The 22,685-nt window shown below is 44.3% G+C and overlaps 1 protein-coding gene across 1 annotated transcript in view; it reads left to right on the plus strand.

The window, feature by feature from the left end:
- Window positions 1–22,685, plus strand: part of VWF (von Willebrand factor) — a 1,126,314-nt gene that overhangs the window by 134,071 nt on the left and 969,558 nt on the right. The window contains exons 9-10 of the mRNA XM_086921215.1: window positions 9,629–9,740; window positions 20,915–20,961. Coding sequence (XP_086777341.1) covers window positions 9,629–9,740; window positions 20,915–20,961 — 159 coding nt within the window. The remainder of the gene's footprint in view (window positions 1–9,628; window positions 9,741–20,914; window positions 20,962–22,685) is intronic.

The raw sequence follows: 22,685 nt of genomic DNA on the forward strand, positions 1-22,685 counted from the left end.
TAGCTCAATTGCGGAATGGGTTACTCCAGAGTACAAGTTGAGAAGGAAGCTTATTTAAAAGAATTCAGTGCTGGAAACATCTAGGTATTTAAAAGTTTCCAAAATGCAAGGAGTGAATCATATTCTCTCAGTTTTGCAGGCAGGTTGTTCCAGAGGCTTGTTCTGAGATAAAAGAATGCGTGGCCTCCTTGGCAGGATTTCCTAACTCTGGTAATTACAGCCAGCCTCAAATGGCTCGAGTGCAATGGACGTGCATGGGAATATCGATACATCAATGATCTAAGATAGTAGAGTCCAGTATTTGATAGGTGTTTTTGCATATTGCACAACGTCTTAAATTGAAAAGGACTCTTAATGGAGGGTGTTTAACAGACTGGCTTTAGTGAAAACGTGGTGGGGTGAAGCAAGAGACTTGCAGCACCATTTTGCGCAATCTGGAGACGTTTGAGTAGTGATTTTGCCATCCGCAGGTATAAGACGTTCCCATAGTCCAGCCTAGAAATAACTAGGACCAGGACTACAGTTCTCTCAGCATAGGTGGGTAGATAGTAAAGAATCTTCTTGAGCCATTTCAGTATGGCAAAGTAGGTGGCTGCTACCTTGTTAATCTCTGGCATAGTGAGTATATGATCCAGTCAAACTCCCAAGTTCTTTATAACTGGCACTGGGTATGGGGATTATAGATAGTCACAGGCGAACAAGTGTGAGCCCCAAGGGGTAGGGGGGTTACCCTCCAACAAGACCTCCATCTTGTCTTCATTTAATTTTAGAGAGTTTGCGCACATCCATGGTGAAACTTGAGCGAGACAAGAATGCAAGGCCATCGTACTCTGGTTGCACTGGGATGACAGATGTACCACAATTTGTGTATTGACTTCAAAGGAAAAGAGTTTGAAGCTACAATTTTCCACTATATTCCTCAAATTGATAGGCACCTTATGTACCACAGGCCTTGCATTTTCGTTTCCATTTAATTTTCCAAAATTATGTGTAAAGATTTCAGGATACATAATTACTCACTCAAGTTGCAGACTTCATTGCTAAACAATTCCAGAATACGTTGTCTGGACAAAACAAATTCAGGATCGTTGGGATCAAGAATGATGTCAAGATATCCTTGTTCATTCCACCCCAATAATTTGTAACCACTCCTAGCTACATATGTAGTGTCTTTAATGGTCCTGTTATCAAAACCAAGAGTAGCATTGAACTGGCCCATCACTTCCACCTTTTTCACTTCATACGCAAACATCTTATGGCGATAATCACCAAGTCATTGAATAATCAACCTGGCAAACTGTTAATGTGAACGGTGACCCCAAATCAGCCATACATTTTACCTTAACATTATTGATAGTGATGCCGCAAATCTTGCGGTTTTCTTTTTCTAACATCCCAAATGGATACAAAATGAGCGACATCATGAACACCATGGTCTGACGATGATAACATTAATATCACACCCTCTTCACCATCAGATTCTTGCAATAACAAGTGCTGCTTCTAAACTAGAATCCGCAATAGATAACAACCTTTCCTGGATTTTCCTATAATTAGTTTTTCTAATGAACTGCTCTCCTCTTATTTAATACTTGCGATCCCGATAATTAAATGTGTCAGCCAATGTATGCAAAGCTGCTACAAATGTATCAATAGGTTACCCAGGTGCTTGAGAACGTTGGAGGAATGTGTGCCATTCTGGTATTACATTCTTCCTGGGATTGAAGCTTTTATTCAATGTACATATGATGGAAGAATACTCATCAACCACCTCACCATCACCTTTATAGGAAGTGTTTTAGTACACTTCTGCTTTCAGCACCAAAAGGATATATTAATTTGAAAGTAAATGTGTCCGATTCAATAGCCTCTAAGTAAGCTTACAATGCTTCATGCCATCGTTTCCAGTTTAACAGAGGTGTGCCTGGAACTGACATAAATGGGATGGTGCTGCTATTCTCACCATAGTACAATTAAAAACTGCCCCTCAAAATGCTATCGACACCGAGTAGCTGTGCTTGGAGCAATACAAAAGTAATAACAATGCTTAAGACACTCATGTTATCATGAGCACTGTTACAAATACAGCTGTATGGTTTAATAATGTACAAAATGTGTGCAGATATCACCAGTAGACCGTACTGTACAATACTGAAGCATAAACAACCCTGCCACCTCTCTGAGAAGGAAATCCTTGCTCTCCTCCACTCTTACAAACCCACCCCTGGCACGATCAATCCCTCTGAACTCACGGAGGAAGAAGTGATTGACCTCCTCAATAGTTACGACTTTGCCTTAACAACCCCACGCCCCCTACACCCGAGAGAAGAACTCCCTATCTGCACGGTTGCAACCAACCCTAACAGATCTGCTACCATCCGCATCAGAGGGATGGTCAACAGCGACCTAGCTAAAGTTCCCATCGCCGCTGCTACCCTTGACAATCACCCCTACCCCTCTCTTACCAGCCTCCTAATAAACTGCTGGTCAGCTGAAAAGCATGCATCCGATGTAGTCAACCTCATCCTGAGCCATAAATCGGACCTAGCGATCTTGATTGAATCCTGACTCAAGGAATCCTCATCGCCCTTCCTTGACCTCTTAGTCCTGCCCAACTATAACATTGTAAGGATGGATAGGCACCTGAAGAAAAAAGGGGGTGGCATTGCCTGTATCCATCGCTCCAACATCCTTGTTATGTAACTGCCAGTGGACCCTACAGACTCCTGCGAATACCTCGCACTCTCCATCTCCAGCAACACATCTCAGCTGTGCAAACTCCACATCTTCTACCACCCCCCAGGCAAGAACGACTTCTTTACAGACCTCCTCATGGAAATCATCACAGCGAAGGTTTCTCCAAACTCTAATGACATTTTCCTTGGTGACTTTAACCTGCATTGGAACGATCCTAAGGACCCTCAGGTCAATGCCATCAGAGACTTCTTGGCCGATCAAGCCCTATCCAAGCCTGCTCCCTCCCTACTCATTTGAAAGGCGCCACTCTAGACTGGATCATTGCTAGGAATCAATGTTCAAGCTTCTCTCAATTGACCCCTGCAATTGGTCTAACCACCACACCATCACCTTCCTCCTGCCCAGCACCCACAAAACATGGACACCTCAACCTGTGATTCCCAAACGATGGGTTAGAGACACTAAGAACCTTGATCACGAGAGACTGGCAGCGCGTTGTGTGGCCGACCTCCTCCCGCCCCTTCAGTGCACCTCGGTTGACAACCTGGCAACTCATTACTCCTCAACCATATCCGACATCCTGGATGACCTGGCACCACTAACATTTAAAAGAACCCAGGTCAAATACCAAAATCCCTGGTTCAGCGGATCCCTTAACAAGGAGAGGAGGTCTCTTAGACAGACTGAAAGAAACTGGAAACAACACCCCTCAGCAGCCCATCTAAAACTTTTGTAGGCCAGAAACGCCTACAATAAGAAAATCCTTAACACTAAAAAAGAATTCTTCAGATCTGAACGAGAGAATACCAAAAATTGACCTTGCAAGCTGTTCGACTTGGTCAAACACCAATCCAACAAAATTGCGAAAACCACCAAAGAAACTCCTAAACCCCTAATATCAAGCGAGGAATTCTCTTCCTTCCTCTGCGACAAAATCTCTGCCCTCGGAAATGAACTTAAATCTGCTTCTCACAACCAAGATCAAAATATCTGCCTGCTCCTCTTTCTCTGTCCTCCCATAACTCACCAAAAACCGAGCACACTGGTCCAAGTTAAAAACCTATGACGAACATTCTGTCTCGAGAATTCTTGGCGCCTTAAAACCGAACAATCACTTTAATGATCCTCTCCCATCTAACTGCCTAGAAGCTGCCTCTCAGGCAATCATCTCTTCCTGGACCTCAATAATCAACGCCTCTCTGCTACCGGTCTCAATCCTGACTCGCTGAAGGCTGGCCAAGTTATCCCCATCCTAAAAAAAACAACTCTGGACCCTGCCTCCGCCGAGAACTATAGACCCATATCCAACATCCCTCTCCTTGCCAAAGTTCTGGAAAAATATGTGCAACAGCAGCTAAGGCAACTTTCACATGCTAGATGACTTTCAATCAGGGTTCAGACCTGGTCACAGCACTGAAACTACCCTCCTCCACATAATAGATGACGCCCTCCAAGCCCTCGACCAAGGCAAAACCTGTCTCCTAATCCTCCTGGACCTGTCCTCTGCCTTTGATACAGTTAACGACAAAATTCTCCTAGAACGCCTCAAACTTAGGATAGGGCTGGATGGCACGGTCCTTGAATGGTTTAGATCCTTTCTTCAGAACCGCTCACAGAGAGTCCTCATCAATAGTAATCTATCCCCCCTCCCCGGTTACGGTTGGAGTCCCCCAAGGTTCAACCCTCTTCCCTACCCTCTTCAACCTTTACCTTGAACCTCTCACCGAGGTGCTACCTGCTGCCAACATCTCCTACCTTATGTACGCCGACGATACTCAGATCTACATAAAAATCTCTTCCCCTGAGGTTACCCAAGAACTCTCTGGCCCCTTTGAAGGCCTGCCTCTAGACTGCCGCTAGACTCCTAACTGGCTCAAGGAAATTCGACGACATCACCCCCCACCTCAAAGCTCTGCACTGGCTTCCCCTAGAGGCCAGAATCCAATTTAAAATGGCCTGCATTACTCACAAAGACCTTTACTCCAATTCCCCTTAATTTCTCGCACAAAATCTCGTGGTATCTGGAGGAGCCAGAAACTTGCGATATGGCAAAGACCTGCTGCTGCAACCTGCATGCTTCCAGAAAAAACAAACCCTACAATCGGGCCTTTTCAGGGGCCGCGCCAAGAATTTGGAACTCTCTCCCACCTGCCATTAGAAGACTTCCATCCTTGGCACACTTTAAGAAGGAAACCAAAACCTTCCTAATGGGAAAATACCTCACCAACGAATACTTCACAGTCACCACATTGTCTTGACCTGCCCCATTCTCCACCTCGGCAATATCCATGGCCTCCACGGATGATACATATTCTGCACTCCTGGGCTTCCCCTCAAGAGCTGAGACTGCGTGCCTTCTTGTATAATGTATCTACCTGTTTTCATTTTTTCACATGTAGCCGATCTTTAAACGTGCAGCGTGCTTTTCCTGTATAATGTATCCCTACCTTCCTTAATTTGATCCTTCCCGTCCCTACGCTTGTATACCTCTCCTTAATCATGTAAAGCGCTCTGATACCCTCATGGGTCTGGTTCGCGCTCTATAAAACTATAAAAGATATAAATAAAATAATAAATGAAGCCACAGTGTGCCAGTCACCTCTGGTGTAAATTCGCCCATAACAATGTGCCATAGTAAATTATAAGATGCTTGTTCAACAAAGTCATTAGGACTTGTATTGAGCATGGACAATCGATTTCTATGACGCACACCACCCCCAAATCATCAATGAGGTGAACTTCAAAAACATGCAGATACAGGGAAATGGCACAACCTACCCAACCTTAGTGCCAAATGCCAGCCTACCCTGCTCCACTGCCAAATGCCAGCCAGCGCACACTCCAGGGTACGCTAATATATGCACCATCATTGCAGAGACATCCAAGTGCCAGGACCCAAAGTTAGCCGAGACGCATAAGCAGTACCTCAGTGTTGCCAACTCGTCTCCACTGAAAAGACGTCACCACATGACGGACAGAAGGTAAGTTTAAGGGTCTGACAGCAGCTGCCATCAGCAGAACCCTCACTGCATTCTGTACCTAACATTTTAAACCAGGGACAACCCAACACAGATCTTGAAATGAGCCGATTGTATCACCTTTCCACATGTCTCCCAGGTTAGGGATACCTCTGCTGTCCCACTTTGAGAAGCCGGTAAAGCCTCACAGTGTGTGAGCCTACGCCTCTGCATTTTTAGGTTTTATTCACACGGTTTCAATCACTGCAACCTGCTGTCAGTGCTTTTTCTAATTCAACTCGATTTGAAAAAGGAATTCTTCTTTACAGACTAATTTCTTCTAGATGTATGCATCCTGCTTCACATTAAATGTGTCAAAAGGTTTTTGGCACATTCCTAATTTAGGTAAGGTTTATTGCCACATCAGTGTCTTTAAAGGAAAATCACACAATTGGTATTAACATTGAGGATTCCTGTGGCAGAGCGTAACACAAATTTACATATTTTGTTACTCAACAAAAAGTGTGATTTTACTGCTGTGCATCATGCACCAAGACACATCCCTAAGAGCATAGTGCACTGATCCTGTTTTATGAAAACTGATGCTACAATGGCCATGTTGAAACTGCAGCCATGTGTTCCCTGACAGAGGCGCTACAAACATAATTCAGAATTATTGTTGGAAAATGGCCAACTGTGAAGGGTGGGCCCCACCTTTTGCCTTCCTCCTCTTTTTCTGAGCTTCTTTTTGTTGGTTTTAGGACGCTGGGCACTTTGCCAGTGATGGCCAGTGCTAAAGTGCATGTGCTATATCCCCTAAACATGGTATAATTGGTTTACACTTTTTTGGTGTAAACCATTTTTGATATTTGATTTACTAGTAAGTCCTTTTCAAATATGTATAACATATACCCAGGTCCCGTAAGTCAAATGCTACTGGTGGGCCTGCAGCACTGATTGTACCAACCACATAGGTTGCCTTTGTGCCATCGCAGGGCCTGTGTGTGCAGTTAATGGCCGCTTTGGCTTGACATTTAAAACCACCTACCAAGCCTAAAACTCCCCTTTTATTGCATATATTTCATTCCTAAGGTAGGCCCTAAATAACCGTAAGGGCAGAGTGCCATGTAAGTAAAAGGTAGAACATGTGTGTTTAATCTTTACATGTCCTGGTAGTGACAAACTATAAACTGGTAGTGACAAACACCCAAATTCGTTTTTCACCATTGTGAGGCCTACCCCTGTCATAGGGTAGCATTGGGAATCCTGTAATACAATTTTAAGCTGTAATTTCTGATCACAGAGAAGTAGCTTTTTCATGTTTCATATTTTTGGAAGGGAAATGATAAATACTCCTTACTGGTGCAGTTGGATTTAACATTACTGTTTTAGAAATGCTACTTTTAGAAAGTGAACATTAATCTGTCTTACTGCTCAGGCAGTCTGTCTCCAATACATGTCTGAGGTGGGTGACAGCTACACTTTGTGCATTCCCTCCAGACAGCCACGACACAGGAAGGATAGGTGTGTCTGAGTACCCATCTAAATACATCTACATTCTGATGGCATTGTCTTTGCAGGATAGAAGGGAGGGCCTAACACTTCACTTGAATCAGGAGTGTTCCAGCTCCACACAAAGAATAGATTACCCCCTACAAATAGCCTGACAGACAGGACTGTATTGAAAAGGATACTTGTGCACTTCAGAGAGTTGCTTTCAAGTCCCCATGCTTTCAAGGCCCCATCCTTATGGAATTCTCTTCCTCAATCTTTGCGCACTGAATTGTGCTTTCTGAAATTCCGTAAGGGAATAAAAACGTGGCTTTTCAACAAGTAATGTTTGATCTTACGTTCCTCCCTCCCTCTCATCATTCAGTTTGCCCTAGCGCCGGGAAACCTCCGGGTAGCTGCGCGCTCAATAAATGTAATTATAAATAAATATAAATAAAGTCACCACTGCATCCAAAACAGTTTTGGGTATAGATACTGGGTCTCTGACCCGCCAAAAATCAATCACTATTTTACTTGCAACTGAAGCTCTGCCAGAAGAACTGCTGTGTTGCTCAAAGGACCTTAACAGGACTGCTGGTCTGGAATGCCTACTTTTCTGTTTGTTGGCCTGCTGCTCTCTGACTCGGCTGAAGGAGAGCTGGACTCTGCCTTTACTCCAAGTGATTTTCAAAGGCTTATTGGCTTGCCTCCTTTTGCTCGAGACTCAGGGATATCATCATCTATACTACTGCTCATGTACCTGGGTCTCTGGAAGTGGCCCAGATACTTGCACAGGGATTTCAATGCATCTCCATACTGAATGTAACAGAAAAGGTGGATCTCCCCGTTGCCGGAGTAAAATCGGCTTATCTCCTTGGAACCAGTGCTTTGCCTCCAAAGATTGACGCAATGGACAGTGTATAGCCGCCACTTTGTGAGATTGGCACATCCCCTTGACTACATGGCATAATACAGTGCATCACTCGACGCCTCTCAACTCCATCACCCGTCTTCTGAACTGACTCATAGCCTTCACTGCTTGGAGAAGATTGACACATCCTGCTCCTGCAGGACTCAACATCAACGCATCTCATTGTTTGCTACCAGGACAAGTATTCTGTTCACCGGGGCCTGCATTAGTGTTGGTGCCGGCAAGCACTTCATCGCATTCGGCCCCACCTTTGACTATGCCCTGGTCCAGAGCGACCTAGGTAACCTTTTTAGCGCTGCTTACTTCTAAGTGCTTTATTGCATTTATTCCTTTGAAATTCAATATCTCTGCTTCTATACATTGTATTTTTTTAGTTTTAGTGTTGTTATGTTTCAAATATAATCATTATTTTTCGGAACCTGTGTGGCGTCTTTTTGTGATTCATTCATTGTGTTACTGTGTGAGTGTGTTCTGCAAATTCTTTATACACTTCCTGACTGGTCTGTGCCAAGCTACCAGAGTGTGAGCACAGGTTATCTTTCAATGTGTATCTAGCTTACCCTGACTAAAGTGATGGTTCCTGCCTGGCCAGTGTACATACCACAGCCAACCAGGATTCCCAATTTCTAACAATTATCCATTGAGCTACGGATCCAGGAACTGGTTCAGGTATGGGCTATAATTCAACATTGCTTAGTGACATAAACTTGTGTTTATGTGCAGAAGAAAAGAGACTCCCCATAATCAGTGACACACCACAGCCTTTCATCAAGGAGATTCAACCCAGAATCAAGAGGGAATGTCCACTGATAGGCCACACATTTTAGCTTTACAGATTTAAAGCAAATATTGAGAATGATGAAATAATCTAGAAACAGTGAAACCTTGACATGAATATCTAACTGTAGCTCAATTGTGCTTGAGGTGCTTCGGACACCAGTGGTGTATGAAGATAGCTACCATGATTTACTGTCCAGAACTCACTGACATCCCTAAAACTCAGAAAAAAGACTCAATTAATTCCCAAAAATGTACAACACTGAAATGAATTGCCAGTACTCATTATTATTCAGAAATGTATGGAAAGAATGCTTCAAACCCACTCCAGGAGGAACCTCAACCAAACACACCCCAAATGATTTTTGTTAATCCTGTTACTTATTTTTGTGAAAAAATTAATATGTTAAGATAATCATTTTTCAATGCCATTCCCACTGATTGAGGATAGGCACCCCTTTGTGGGATTAGCTGCTCAATTTACTCAAGAACATAAAATAACTGAGGGATATGGGTCTTTATGGCTCTACCATTAATTTGATGCTAGCAATGAGTGTGCATGACTAGAGATACCTGGATCACCATGCAAAGTCCTAAATAATGTAGTCGAACCAGACTAGTCTGATGTGCCATTAACTAAATGATTACAGAGTTTTCACTGAAACAATAATTCCTTATTAATCTCTGTGTGTAGTGTTTTATATATTTGTTTAAGTTGCATTTAGTAGACCATTCATCATTGTCACTCATTGTTTCTTCATTGATTTATTTTTAGAGGGGAAAGTTCTCGATGGTGATAAATGTGTTGAAGTGTCAAAGTGCTCGTGCATGCATTCTGGAAAGAGGTTTGCTCCAGGTTCCACTATTGATCAGGACTGTAATACCTGGTAAGTAAAGTATGAACATGGAAATATTTGTAGAAGCAACTTGTTTAAAAGCTAATACTCCTCCTCTCTTATTGGATGGTTGTTATATTGGAGTTCCTTGAAGGTTGTGACACTAAACCCTCCTGAAGTTTTGACACCTGAATGGGACTACATGTGACTCATAATAAAATACTGGTGGTCTCTTGCTCACAAGATGTATTGATACATTTAACCAGCATATGCAGTACACTAGGGTGGTTTACAAACCTCTAATTATATCAGAATACAATACAACAGGAGGAACATTTGACCAGTGAGGCTGCACAGCCGGTGAAGAGATGGTGCTTTCTTAGGACCATGAAGGAATACATCACTGTACTGTATTATGTTTGTAATAGAAGCAGAAAGGGCTAGGGCCAGGAGAAATTGTATATATGTGTTGGACTTGGCCCTTTTTGCAGGGTCATCCCTGAACTTTTTGACTTCCTCCTATCCTTTTTTCGGACATGGTGTTTCTAGGACTGTGGGCACTTTAGCACTGCTGTCCAGTGTAAAGTGCATGTGCTCTCTGTGGTAAACATGGTAAGATTAGTCTACACCTGTTTGGCATATTTAATTTACCTGTCAGTCCCTTGTAAAGTGGTATCTCAGATACCCAGGGCAAGTAAATTAAATGCTACAGGTGGGCTTGCAGCGCTAATTGTGCAACACACCAAAGTAGCCTTTCAAACCTGTCACAGGCCTCTGCCATAGCAGGGTCTGTGCGTGCAGTGTTACTGCCGCTGTGAAGTGGCACCTAAAGTGTGTGCCATGTCTGTGACCCCCCTCCATTACTGCATGTCAGTCACTCCTAAGGTAGGCCCTAGCTAGCCCTATGGGCAGGGTGCATTGTAGGTGAAAGGTAGGACATGTACCTTAAGTTTGTGACATGTCCTGGTAGTGACAAACAGCTATTTTGCTTTCTCACCGCTGTGAGGCTGCCCTCCCATAGGAATGCATTGGGGATTCCCTGATAAGTGTTCCAGTGGCAATCTATACTACTATTATAAAGGAAGAACTTTGAGGCTTTGAGGCGGGTAAACTCGGGAACCACAGCGCCAATCCACACACCCGATACATCGTTGGAATCCTCAGGGTGTGCAGATGGACAAAGGCTATACAAAATAAAAAAAAACGTTATATTAAAAAAATGTACATTATAAAAAAAGTAGTCCCCTCGAAGTAGCGCCAGCCTCGACCTGCGTGCTGACGTCAGGAGCACGGGGAGGAGCGGCGTCCAAGAGTGGCGGACATGGCATGGGGGAGGAGCGGCGAGGAGCGGTGGACTGAGGAGCGTTGGCTGAGGTAAGGCAGCAGGGCTTGGGGCAGGCGGGGGACTGGCGATGTAAGGCTCCAAACTACCACGATCACGCTCATTAGTTTTACCTCAAACACTGCTAAGGAAGTTCAACTGTAGAGCGCCAGCGTTTCAGCGTTTCAGCTTTAAGGGTCATTAGGTTGACACGCTGGCATTATGTTACCATGCTGGAATCTCGGCACGCCGAGCTCCGTCAAGAGTAAACCCCGCTCAAAGAGAACCCACAGGCGAAAGTGATCCGTCAACCTCGGAGCCATGTTTAAATGTGCCCTCTTTTCGTGGTACTTTTCATGTGGACGGGGAAAGCAAACAGCCCGAAGCGCACTGCTGTGACTATCATATGTCGCCTTTTTAAGGCTCCGGAGGACAATGTCGGTGCAGGCGGGGGAAGGGGCAGGCGGGGACGGGGAAAGCAAGCAGCCCTAAGGAAAGCCAGGAAATCTGGTTCGGTTTATCCCCACTCTAAACACATGGAAATGGTAATTTCCAGGCGAAGGCTGGAGTAATAGCTGTAATACAATGAGACAGTTTTACATTATAGTGCACTACTGTGACTATCATATGTCGCCTTTTTAAGGCTCCAGGGGACAATGTCGGGGCAGGCGGGGGTCGGGGTAGGCGGGTGCCGGGGCGGGCGGGGGTCCGAAATGCTGGACAATGCTAGTAATTGATATGAGAGGAGCAGCGTGGTCAGGTTAGGTATATTTGGAATAGTGATAATAGATGCTACGCAATGGTGTGAGCAGATTTAATGTAACTATTTTAGAAATGCCACTTTTAGAAGTTGGTATTTCAGTGTGCCACATGTCTGCCTGCCTGATGTGGATTGCATGTATGGCTTTAGAGTGACAGGGGCTGGTGAGGTGTGTGTGGCTCCTGGGAGGGCAGGTTGAGTCAGCCTAAGCTGAATAGAGCATCTGCATCTGGAGTAGTGGGAGGAGTAGTCCCCTGACCCTGAATAGGTCTGTGCCTGCCTAGGTCAATGCTCACTCTGCTCCCCTGTTGTGTGTCTGATGATGAGCCCCCACCTGACAAAGGGGAAGAGGGGCCTTGTCAACAAAGTGCTCCAAAAACCCCAGAACCAGTTTAGGCTGGTTCCCCCAAGCACTGTGCCAGGGCTGACAAAGCAAATGTTGGTATAAATATTGGGACTGTGTCTCTATTAAAATGGTGGTGCTTTTGTGCTTCCTTGTGACTTGGGGCTTAAACATAACATAACATAGGAGCCACCACAAGGGAATGCCTCCTTGCCTAGGCCCTGCAATGCCCCTTGAACTTTAAGGACTCTCAGTGCCTCGTAAACGCTATCTTTTTATTACCAAAGAGAAGAGGAGCGTGTGGGCTCTACAGCGCAGAGCTGCAAACTTACTTAGAGGGAATCCCGACGTGGGTATTCCCCCACCTGGATGCGAGAGAAGCAGGATCCCACACCGCGATCATGCCTGCTGAGCGGGACCCCACCCCGCATTTTTGTGCCCGTGGGGGGGAGCCTACCCCGCCTATGGTGTTTATTGACAAGCGGGAGCCCACCCTGCATTTGCCAGGAGCCGCCACCGCAGCACTGTGTGTGCTGAGGAGAGTGAGGCAACTGGTGCACGTGTCAGTGCACCTTCTGAACAGCGAGGTGGGCACTCTGCTTTCCTATGTGCCTGTGCCGACAGAGACTTGGCTCCGCACCCCATTACTGAAGGGGGAGTGCTCGGGAGAGCAGCCAGTACACCCGGTGTGGCAGCATTTGTGTCCCTCTACACAGGGAAGCTCTCGCCGCTCGTTGTGCACCGAGGGCTGCATCACAGAGCGGAAGTAGACAGGAGAAGGAGGAAGTCAGGCAGAGATTGCCCTGTGGTGGGCGGAGCTATGCCGGACCGCGCTCTGCACCTCGAGACACTGGAGAGGCCAGTCCTGAGAGGCCCCGGTGAGTGGGGCTGTACATGAGCTGTTTTTTTCCCTAAGGCATGAGTTGCCTCAGAGTTGCCCTGGGGAAGGGGGCACTGTGATGGTTAGAGTCCCAGAGTGGGACTCAGGCAGCACAGTTGGTGCTTAGGGAAGTGCACCTGAAGGAGCCCAGTGAACAGAGCTCCCGGTGCCGATTTATTTTTGGGGGCAGTTTGGCAAGTAAGAGTCCCGGAGTGGGGCTCTCAGGGCACAGTGTGCCAGGGCTAATTTTCTCCAGCTAAACCACGAGATCGCGGGCGGCTGCAACGTTTGGGCAATTTTGTGTTCAGCGCCCCAGAGTGGGGCTCCCCAAGCGGCACAGTGGTGCCAGTGCCATATACCTTTGAGGGCATTTTGTTGGTGATAAGGAGAGGGTGAGAAGCACCCCACGCCCCAGAGCATTGCACACTTTTTTCGGGTTGCATAGGCAGCAAAAGGGCCAGTGGAAAGCCCCAATACAATCTCTGACATTTCTGGACAGAGGGCATTTTGAGCCCCAGGGAAAGGCCAGTTGGCCTGGGGTCAGTTTGTAAGGTCATATATGCACCTGGTAGTAGTGTTACTGCAGTGCACTGCTGATTTATGCATAATAAGTTTATGCCTAATGTGATGTTGAATAATGTATTTATGCTGATGCCTAATGTCATGCTATGATGCTTTAGAATGATGCCTATTGCGTAAGGGGTTTATATATATGAGGTCTACGCATAATGTGTTTATGCCCAAAGTGATGCAGACATAATGTGTTTATGTTGCAGGTGGTATTGCCAAGCACAGTATCCTACCAGTAGTTACTGGTTGTGTTTTATATGTGCTACTAGTGCTTTCTAAAAGGTTCTGACCGTGGACCAATTGGCCCTGTCATGTGTATATAATCCCCTGTAAATATTGCCTAGCACCAGTTGGCACAGTGTATTTGTGTGATTATGATTCTAATGTGTTTTGGATAATACAAAGGCTATTTTTTTTATATATAACCTAGTATGGAGTTTCTTTTGTAGTGTACCTAGTGTGTTGCTGCTGTGTGTGCTGCACAAATGTTTCACACATTGCCTCTGGGAAAAGCCTGTCTGCTCGTGCCAAGCTACCAAGGGGTTGAACAGGGGTTATCTTCAGCATGTAACTCCCTTGCCCTGACTAGAGTGGTGGTTTCTGCCTGGCTTAGGTGCAAGCCCTAGCCAACCAGAAATCTCATTAATTTCTTACAATATACAATCTCACATACTTCCCCTTTTACAAGGTACACAAAGTTCTATGTTATTTCCCAAGGTACTTACAATATTTCACAAGCATTAAGGTCATTTGAGATTAGTTCAAACAGGAAGTGTTTTGCAGGAACAGTGTGTCTAGGCCTTGAGAAATCTTTCTGCCCACACCAATCCCCAGCCGGTATCTAAAGTGGCCTTTGTATGGGGGTAACCCATTGAAGAGAAAAGTCACTCGAAATACCGGTGGCAAGTGTAATTATGGGGGAAAGTATGCATACTACATCCAAAAGTAGTGATTTTGTCTATCCCTAAACAAGACTCCAGCTAAAGAAGAGATAATGCAATGTTTCCTGGAAGTGAGGAGGGTGGGCTTTGAGCTAAAGTCGAGCTGTGGCTTCTGAAACTCTTTGGCTAACAGAATTGTAGAGCAACTTCGCTAGATAAGAGGTATTTCTCTGGTGTATGGCTTTGCAGGTGAGACACTGGGACTTGAGTTTGATCCTTGCTGTTACTGGTAGCTAATGGAGATCACGGGGTAAAGGGTCCATGCGAGGAATTCACTGGTGTGAGTGACCAGTGTGGCAGCAGAGTGTAGTATTGTTTTGATCGAAGTGAGTGTGGAATATCAACTAGAACAGCATGACCGAAGTACAGTTGGGCAACACTGAGAACTTAAACTGCTGCTTTCAGGTGGTCCAAGGAGATTAGGTGCCTACTATTTGTAAGCGAACACTGGGATATGTTAGTATACTTAGCTAGACTTAGAGACAGAAATTGGTCTTAGTTGGATATAATACCACACATGTTTACAAATGTGTATATCGAGGCCTGTCTTCCAACTGGCAACATTAAATGCAGGATAACTTAAGGAAATTTTGGTTTTCATTGATTCATCAAATTTGGCCTTAATGAGACTCGAGGGTGGACAAGGTTTCTGTGTACTTTGGTCCCAATACAGAGGAAAAGCAAACATCCAAGGGCCACAAGGCAGGGAGAGAGTGACATTGGCATCTTGAAATTACAAAACAGAAGCAAAATCATCTTGTCACTTATGGTACAAGAGTAAAGAAATGGTAAAACACATGCACATAACAATATTATATGCACATTTTCTGCACCAAAACCATGTGAGAGATATGTGCAGGGTATAGACTAGGGTGTGTTTAAGCGTGTGGCAGAAAAGGTATGCCATTGCAGCGGCAACAAAGTACCCTTTCCGCTGGACTGAATGTCCACCCACCTCTTTTAGAGTCAGGCGGACCTTCAGCATGTCAGCAGCAGTGACTATTCCATCTCCGTCGCGTACACACACCTCTACAGCCCGACAGAGTGAGGACCGTCAGAGGGTTTGCCATTTGTCCCCCATACCCTTTGTTAAAGTGCGTAAACAAATAAAAAAAAATTAGCGTCATCCAAAACGTGGTGGTAAGTGAAAGAGAAAAAAGTAAACAGTTCTCTTTACCTAGTATTGCATCACTTAAAATCTCCATCAACAGATATTCCAGAATCATCTTTTGCTTGATGATCTCTGTTTGGGTTTTGAAACCATTGTGACATCTTTCACCAGAGTTGCCCCTTTAATAATGTTGTTGATTATCTCAGGCATGTTTTTTCAATAATGGGAGCTTCATGGACATTACAGGAACAGCAGGCACAATGCTCCTTAATGAAAAAACACTTATTAATACACTTGAGGCTAACCTATTGGCTAGTAATTTGAGAAAACGCATAATGCTAGGATGAAGTGGAAGATCAACATTCAACTAGCCAGACTTTTAGACAACAGATCAAGAAAAGAAACTGAAAATTCAACGAAATAAGCTAGTTTTAGACTCTTATAACTCACTTTTATACATGCAAGAAATCTTAATTTCAGTGTGCACGCGGGAGGGAAGGCAGCGTGGAGGGGGGTGTCTACCCAATGATAACCAAGGCACTATTTCCTTATGGTATTTCAATTTCAGTCTCTGTTTTTTTCGTGCAGCATATGATAATTCTTGTTTATATGTGTGGCAACCATGAGAAAAACTCAGGACACTCGTGTTAACACAGGAGTGGCATATGTTTAAAGAAATGGTCAAGTGAGGCATTAGCCGCCGTGGCTTAACACCTCACTCAGCCACTTCAGAAACACAAGGCTGCACCATATTTACAACAATATGGTGTAGCACCAATGCAGGCACCCTTGCTCCATAGTGCAAGAGTGTCTGAGTGCAGGGGAAAGATTTTTTATGTACAGGAAGGTCCCCCTTTCTGTACATAAACAATCTTTCAATGCCGTTCTGTCACTTCTATGTCTGCTGCTTAATGCAGCACACATGGAATTCACAAAATGTAATTTTGTTTTAAGGATTGTTTATGTACAGGGAGGGTGACTAGGCAGCACACATGGAAAAAGCAAAAACGAGGAGAAATAATGCATTTCTCCTCGTTTTGTCAACTTCAGTACAGGTTTTCCCTGGTCTCAATTTTGACACTGCCTCCTATTTACACTGCCCTTGTAAATAGTGGGCAGCGTCAAAATCAATGGGAGTTGCGGTGGAACGCCCACCAACAACACCCACTGCACGCTGCTTTCAGGCTAAGCATAGCGTGAAAGAAGGCCTTATTTACAAGGCAGCCTTAAGCCACGTTAAGTGGGTTAACGCTGCCTTGTAAATAAGGCAATGCCCATATCGCCACCACAACGATGCAAAAAGGGACGTTGTGGTGGCGAGAGGGGCTTGTACATATGCCCCAGGAGTGTGATCTGCCAATCGGTTTTTTTTTGTGAAAGAAACCTGTATAGCAGCTGGTGTGTGGTTTCCCAGTGCCCTGTCGATTTCTTACCCTGCACTAACGTGTGGAGTTAATCCGTCATTTTGATGAATTTCTAAAATGAAGACAGTCTGTCTGGGGAAAACAGGCTGAGAAAAATTCATTTTAGAGAAAAGTAAACTGACAATGTCTCAGCCAGGAAAATGGTTTCATGGTAAGGTTAAATGTTCATTTTAAAAAGACAGCATGACAGAGACAACATAGAAAAGGGGGTGGGCACACAGAGCAGGGAGGCATGAATGAGAAAGGGCATACAAAAAGGCATAAGTAAAAACAAATGTGAATAAAGTGAGACGGAAATAAGGGGTTTGTAAAAATGAACAGCAGTAAAACAGGAGGGGATTAACACGTTTGAAAAACAAGTGGAAATACAGTGGGAGTGAGAGTAAGGGGTTTAGAAAAAGTCAGTAAAGTGAGAGGGGAAGTAAGGGGTGTGTTAAGAAAAGGTGATGGGAGGGTCGTAAAGGGTTTGTAAGAAGGGAGAAAAGCAGCAAAAAAAATAAGGGCTTTGTAAAAATACAAGGAGTAAAGCAGAGGGGGATTATCAAAAGCTGCATGTTTGATTTGTTTTTTTAAGAGAAAAACATGAACAGTGGCTAGAAGGGGCACTCCCATTAAAAGAGCCAAAGACAACCAAAAGAAAAAACATTTTTAATCCAGACAGTTTTCAACAGGTTTGTTTTGTCAAGCTAGTGACGCTAATTCCTGCAACCAAAAAAAAAGTGTAAACATTAGTTTGCGTAAAACGTTTCGTCAGAACCAATTTCTTTAAGCTGATTTTTCATCCAAAGCGCACATGCAACCGTTGTGGAAAGGGCGAGGCTAGCAAGGAAAGGCGCCTGGTTCCTCCCCGTTTTGTTCCTGCCTTTGTCTTCACCATCAAATGAGTCAGAGCTTGTAAACCACAGAATTCTGTGGTGGAGTGAGTCATTCGATTGCAACATACATGCTGAGCGAGTGGGTTGCCAGGCGAAACACAGATAAACACAGCAGCGGGCTCCTGCAGATAGCTCTTGGCAGGGTCACTGGGCTTGCTCAACGGGCACTGGTGCATAGTTGTCGATTTTCCTATAGGGTTATGCAAGCAATAGTAAGCCTCTTGAGATTCTATTTCAAGAGGCTTACTTGAAATACGCTCCACTTCGACATTTACTGCATTTTGCTCCTAGCATCTGGATTTTGCTTTATCCCCTTGCCAGCCTGAGCAAATTCAGAGGATTAGGAACAATACAAAAACAAGACTTTTTCTTACTTTCGAGTTCTACCAAGCACTGGCAATTTCAAGCTAACTTTATAGGTCCTTGTCCATCACACAAGCTGAGATGTTACCATATAGTAAAAACCAAGAAAACGTTTTTAATATGAGGTCAAGAAAATTGTTTTCTATCATACGAATGGATCCAATGGTGTAAAAATAGTGCTTTGCATCCATTACAAAGAGAAATTCATGAAATATTGCAATACTTCATGATGTGGCATATGGGAGTTCCGAGGAGCATTATTTCTCTACAGCAGCAAATTAAGTATGAGTAGGGTGGCCAGGTGTCCCGTCCTTGGACAGTCCCAGATTTTCACCAGCTGTCCCAGCAGATTTCAACAATTATGGGTCATGTCCAGGTTTTTAGAGGGGGTCGACTGAAACCAGTGAGAAGCACTTATTGGGTGTTCTAACGCTGTGCTACTTAGCAGATGCTAAAAGGAACCAATTCAATTAACAGGTATGATGCTGGTTTTAGAAATTACATTTTATTTATTTTCTTAGTGCTTTTTCTGTGTGCCTATTTGGATAAGAGTTGTCATTCTGTGCAGCACCATTGATGTAAAATTGTAGTGCTTCTTCTATTTTTTGCAAAATAATCCCAGTTTTTGGTTCTCAAGATCTGGATACCCTACGTATGAGCCTATAATAAAACGGCATCACTCGAGTACTTTTCATCTTCACTGCCTTGTCGCCCTCTCAGCTCATCCAGCCCTGTTACCAGCACCACAGTGGGTTTTCTATGTCCTCGATGGCCTGTGTGAGAACAACACAGTGTCCTTTCCCGTCTACTTTAGCTATCTTTAAAATAAACAAATTTGCAAGTTCTGAGCAAATCTCACAGCTGTTTCAGAGGATTGGGGTGTCTTCACTAGCTACTAGATCACAGGTATATATTTTTGTTTTGTAAGCAATTGCCCAAATCCTGGGAGCTTCTTTATATTGGTTGCCATTAGTTTCCTGGCAATTGACATATTCTAACTGTGACTAAAATAGAATCTGCACTAATGTTCTACCATTGGAGAACATACAAATTTCCCGTAAGTGTGTATGTTGGCATTAATGGGGATTTCGTTAACCACAGCCAATGGTAATTACTTTGGGCTGCATTTCAGTCCATCCATCATCATCACTCATTTGCCCACCATGCCATCTTAGACAGCAACGAGGAAAAGCCACATGTAAATCAGTCTTGATTCTGCTCCAATAGATACAGTCCAGACAGAAATGCCAGGCCAGGATCCCTTTGAATAGGAACACAAGCCACCCAGGACCGGTTTCAGCCTATTAGGACCTTCTCACTCCAGTGTAGCTTTAGTACTGTAGCAGTGTGAGCAACTAGGCATACCTCTCGCACATCCGGTACCATACTGAGGTACAAAAAATGTGATGGGTGGAATGCTTTGTCTAATCTCAGCCACTGGTAGTTACTCTTGACAGAATCACCTCAATAAGGGAGCAAAATGTTTCATTAGTGCTACTGCATGCAGAGTTTGCGTTTTTTCTTGATAGTTGACAGCTAGAACCTTCTGACTGGATAGCAAAGATTTAAGAATGCAACAAAAAAGAGTTAATCTGATCTAAAAAGGTCTAACCTCAGTTTGTATAACTCATTTACACCTGCCTGAAGAAAGTATGAGAGAGAAAAATTGAAATGCATTTTCAAATTCAATTTTCTTCCTACATCCCAATGGACTTCTTCCTCAAGAGGGAAACCATTACAGGTGGGTCTGTTGAATAACAGGAGAGTTTGACAGAATACATACACTACTAAAGTAGTGTGGACGACAATAAATAATGTATACTACTAGGGGTGGAGGCAGGGTTTCATTGCTGTGCTGCTGTGTGAGTGTTCATACATCCACTGTACCCAGACATTGGGAGTGATCCCACGTGTGCACCGAGCACTGGAGAGGGCCTGCCTCCCATGCTTCTGATTGGGCTCCAGGGCAGTGTCGTCAGCTCCCGAAGCGCAGGATACAAACATGGCAAGAGCTAGACCCGTGTGATCTCTACTTGTTGCTGTCAGAATTACGGGAGAACACAGTCTTAGCTACAGTCGCTTCATTGGGGACACCACACAGTAGTAGTAGTAGGATTCTGCTAAGGTATAAGTAAGGCACTTCAGGCGACTGAATTTACTCATCACAGCGTGGACAGGAAGGTGTCTGGCATAAAGCCCAGGCATAGGCTTTGCACCTGGGAGAAGCCTAACCCTAAAACCCATAGCTTTCTACTTTTAGACTTGAGAATGAGAGAGAAGTATAAATGGCTGAAGGGAGTTACTGCATGCAGTGGCTAGCAACTGAGGGAGATTATCAAGCTTAGTTAGATGAAGAGGTACACAAAAGAAACTGAAACATAATGCTAGGAAACAGCGAGCTTATAATACCATTCAGAGGACCCCTTGGAAGAAGGTCAGCCAATCGGTAATGTCTCTTGTTTACAAATATGCGGAGAGGATGTGATACATGAAATTGACAGCTGAAAATGTTTGCTTTGCAAAATGTTCTGATTTCTATGTAGTGACTATTGTGAAAATGCACTACACTATTTTCAGTTTGAAGAGTTGCTTTGTCTGGTTAGTTTTTGTTAATAACCCCAGGGTCTTTTTTTGCAGCACTTGCAGACATGGCCAGTGGGTGTGTGGCAATGAAGACTGCCCAGGTACGTTGATGTACAATGTTTTATATGCATGTTATAAATTCGGTCTATGATTCAGGTTCAACACAGGTACACATTTTAGTTGGCCATATTGTTAACCTAGCCATTTCTCACTTTCTGATGCTAGTTAAGTTTGAGTGACATATACTGCAGCATGACACACCTCTAGATGCCTCTGCAGTTCACCACTCTGCTCTCTCCCTCTCTCGCAGTTGAAGATGAGAGACTAATATTTTTCCAGAAGTTGAATGTCTATTCTTCTTTTATTCAAGGGCGAGGCCGGGTCTTTTGAAGTTTTTCCTTGTGTAAAGGGGCATCAGTTGTTCCTGGATAGCAGTTCTTAAGTGCAAAGCCCATTGTTTTTCTCAGGAGCCCCAACGCTGGAGTTGCTGAATGAGGGTTTATTTATTTATTTATTTATGCAATTTTATATAGCGCGGACCTTACCCGAAGGTGTCAGAGCGCTTCAAAAAAGGACCAAAAATGACATACAGGAACAAAATACAAATGCAGACAATAGGTTACATGGATCAAAAGTGACACTAGTGAGCAACCAAAATACATGAGGTAGCAATCGGTGCATTACAGGAGAAAAAGTGAAATTGGTGCAGGTTACAAAAATGTACAAAATACAAGTAGAAGTATAAAATTGCAATAAAAGGCAGACACTCCATCACAAGAACAAACATTACGTAGGCAATGGAGGCACTTGTGCAAGTAACTAAAACAAACAAAATGTGTGAGGTAGCAAACAGTGTGTTACAAAACAAAAGTGACGTGTGCAAGTTCCAAAAGGGTACCATACACAGGTATTGGGATAATACTAAACATTTAAACTACCAGAACACACTGGGGAGGAAGTACCATAAACCTGGCCAATAGACTTTCCAGTAATGGGAGGTTTTCCTTCAAACGAAGGCAAAGGTGTGAGTTAGACTTGGAGGTGTCTTTGGAGGAGAAGAACTTTAAGGTCCCGTTTGAAGGCCTGAGAGGAGGAGGTAGTCCGGAGCTGAGGCGGGAGTGAGTTCCAGATTCTCACTGCGTTGCCTGAGAAGGATTGGGCCATCGATCTTTCCTTCTTGAAAGTGGCGTGTTCAAGCAGCAGATTTTCCGCATTCCGAGATGGTCTAGAGCCTCCAGAGAGTTTCAGTTTATTCGACAGGTAGCGAGGAGAGGAGGAGTGCAGGGCTTTGTGGGTGATACAGGCAGTCTTTTAGATAGCTCTAGCCTCGATGGGAAGCCAACGCAGGGAGGATAGCAGCGGTGAGATGTGGTCGCTTCTTTTAGCCCCATAGATGAAACGGGCTGCTGAGTGTAGGACCGATTTCAGGGGGGACAGGTGGGATTTGGGAAGGCCAGTTAGAAGAGAGTTGCAGTAGTCCAGTCTGGAGAGGACCAGCGATTGCACCAGTGTTTTAAGGTCATGCTCAGGAAAAAAGCGACAAATTCCCCAAAGAAGTCGCAGTTGGTATCGTGCAGACTTTGCAATGGAATTGATGTGAGGGATTAGATTGAGATGCTTGTCGAGTAAGACACCAAGGGATTTAGCACTTTCAACAATGATAGGCTTATTGTTGAGTAGATTTGTCTGATCCATCCAAGATTGAACCGGTGGAGGGGAGAGTGAGGAGGAGAGGAGGAGGAATTCAGTTTTGGAGGGATTCAGAATCAGTTGATGATTTGACATCCAGTTTTGAATGGAGTCGAGAGTTGAGCTAAGGATAGTG

Source organism: Lissotriton vulgaris, chromosome 1_1 (assembly GCF_964263255.1).
Source record: "Lissotriton vulgaris chromosome 1_1, aLisVul1.2, whole genome shotgun sequence".
Classification (NCBI taxonomy): Eukaryota; Metazoa; Chordata; class Amphibia; order Caudata; family Salamandridae; genus Lissotriton; species Lissotriton vulgaris.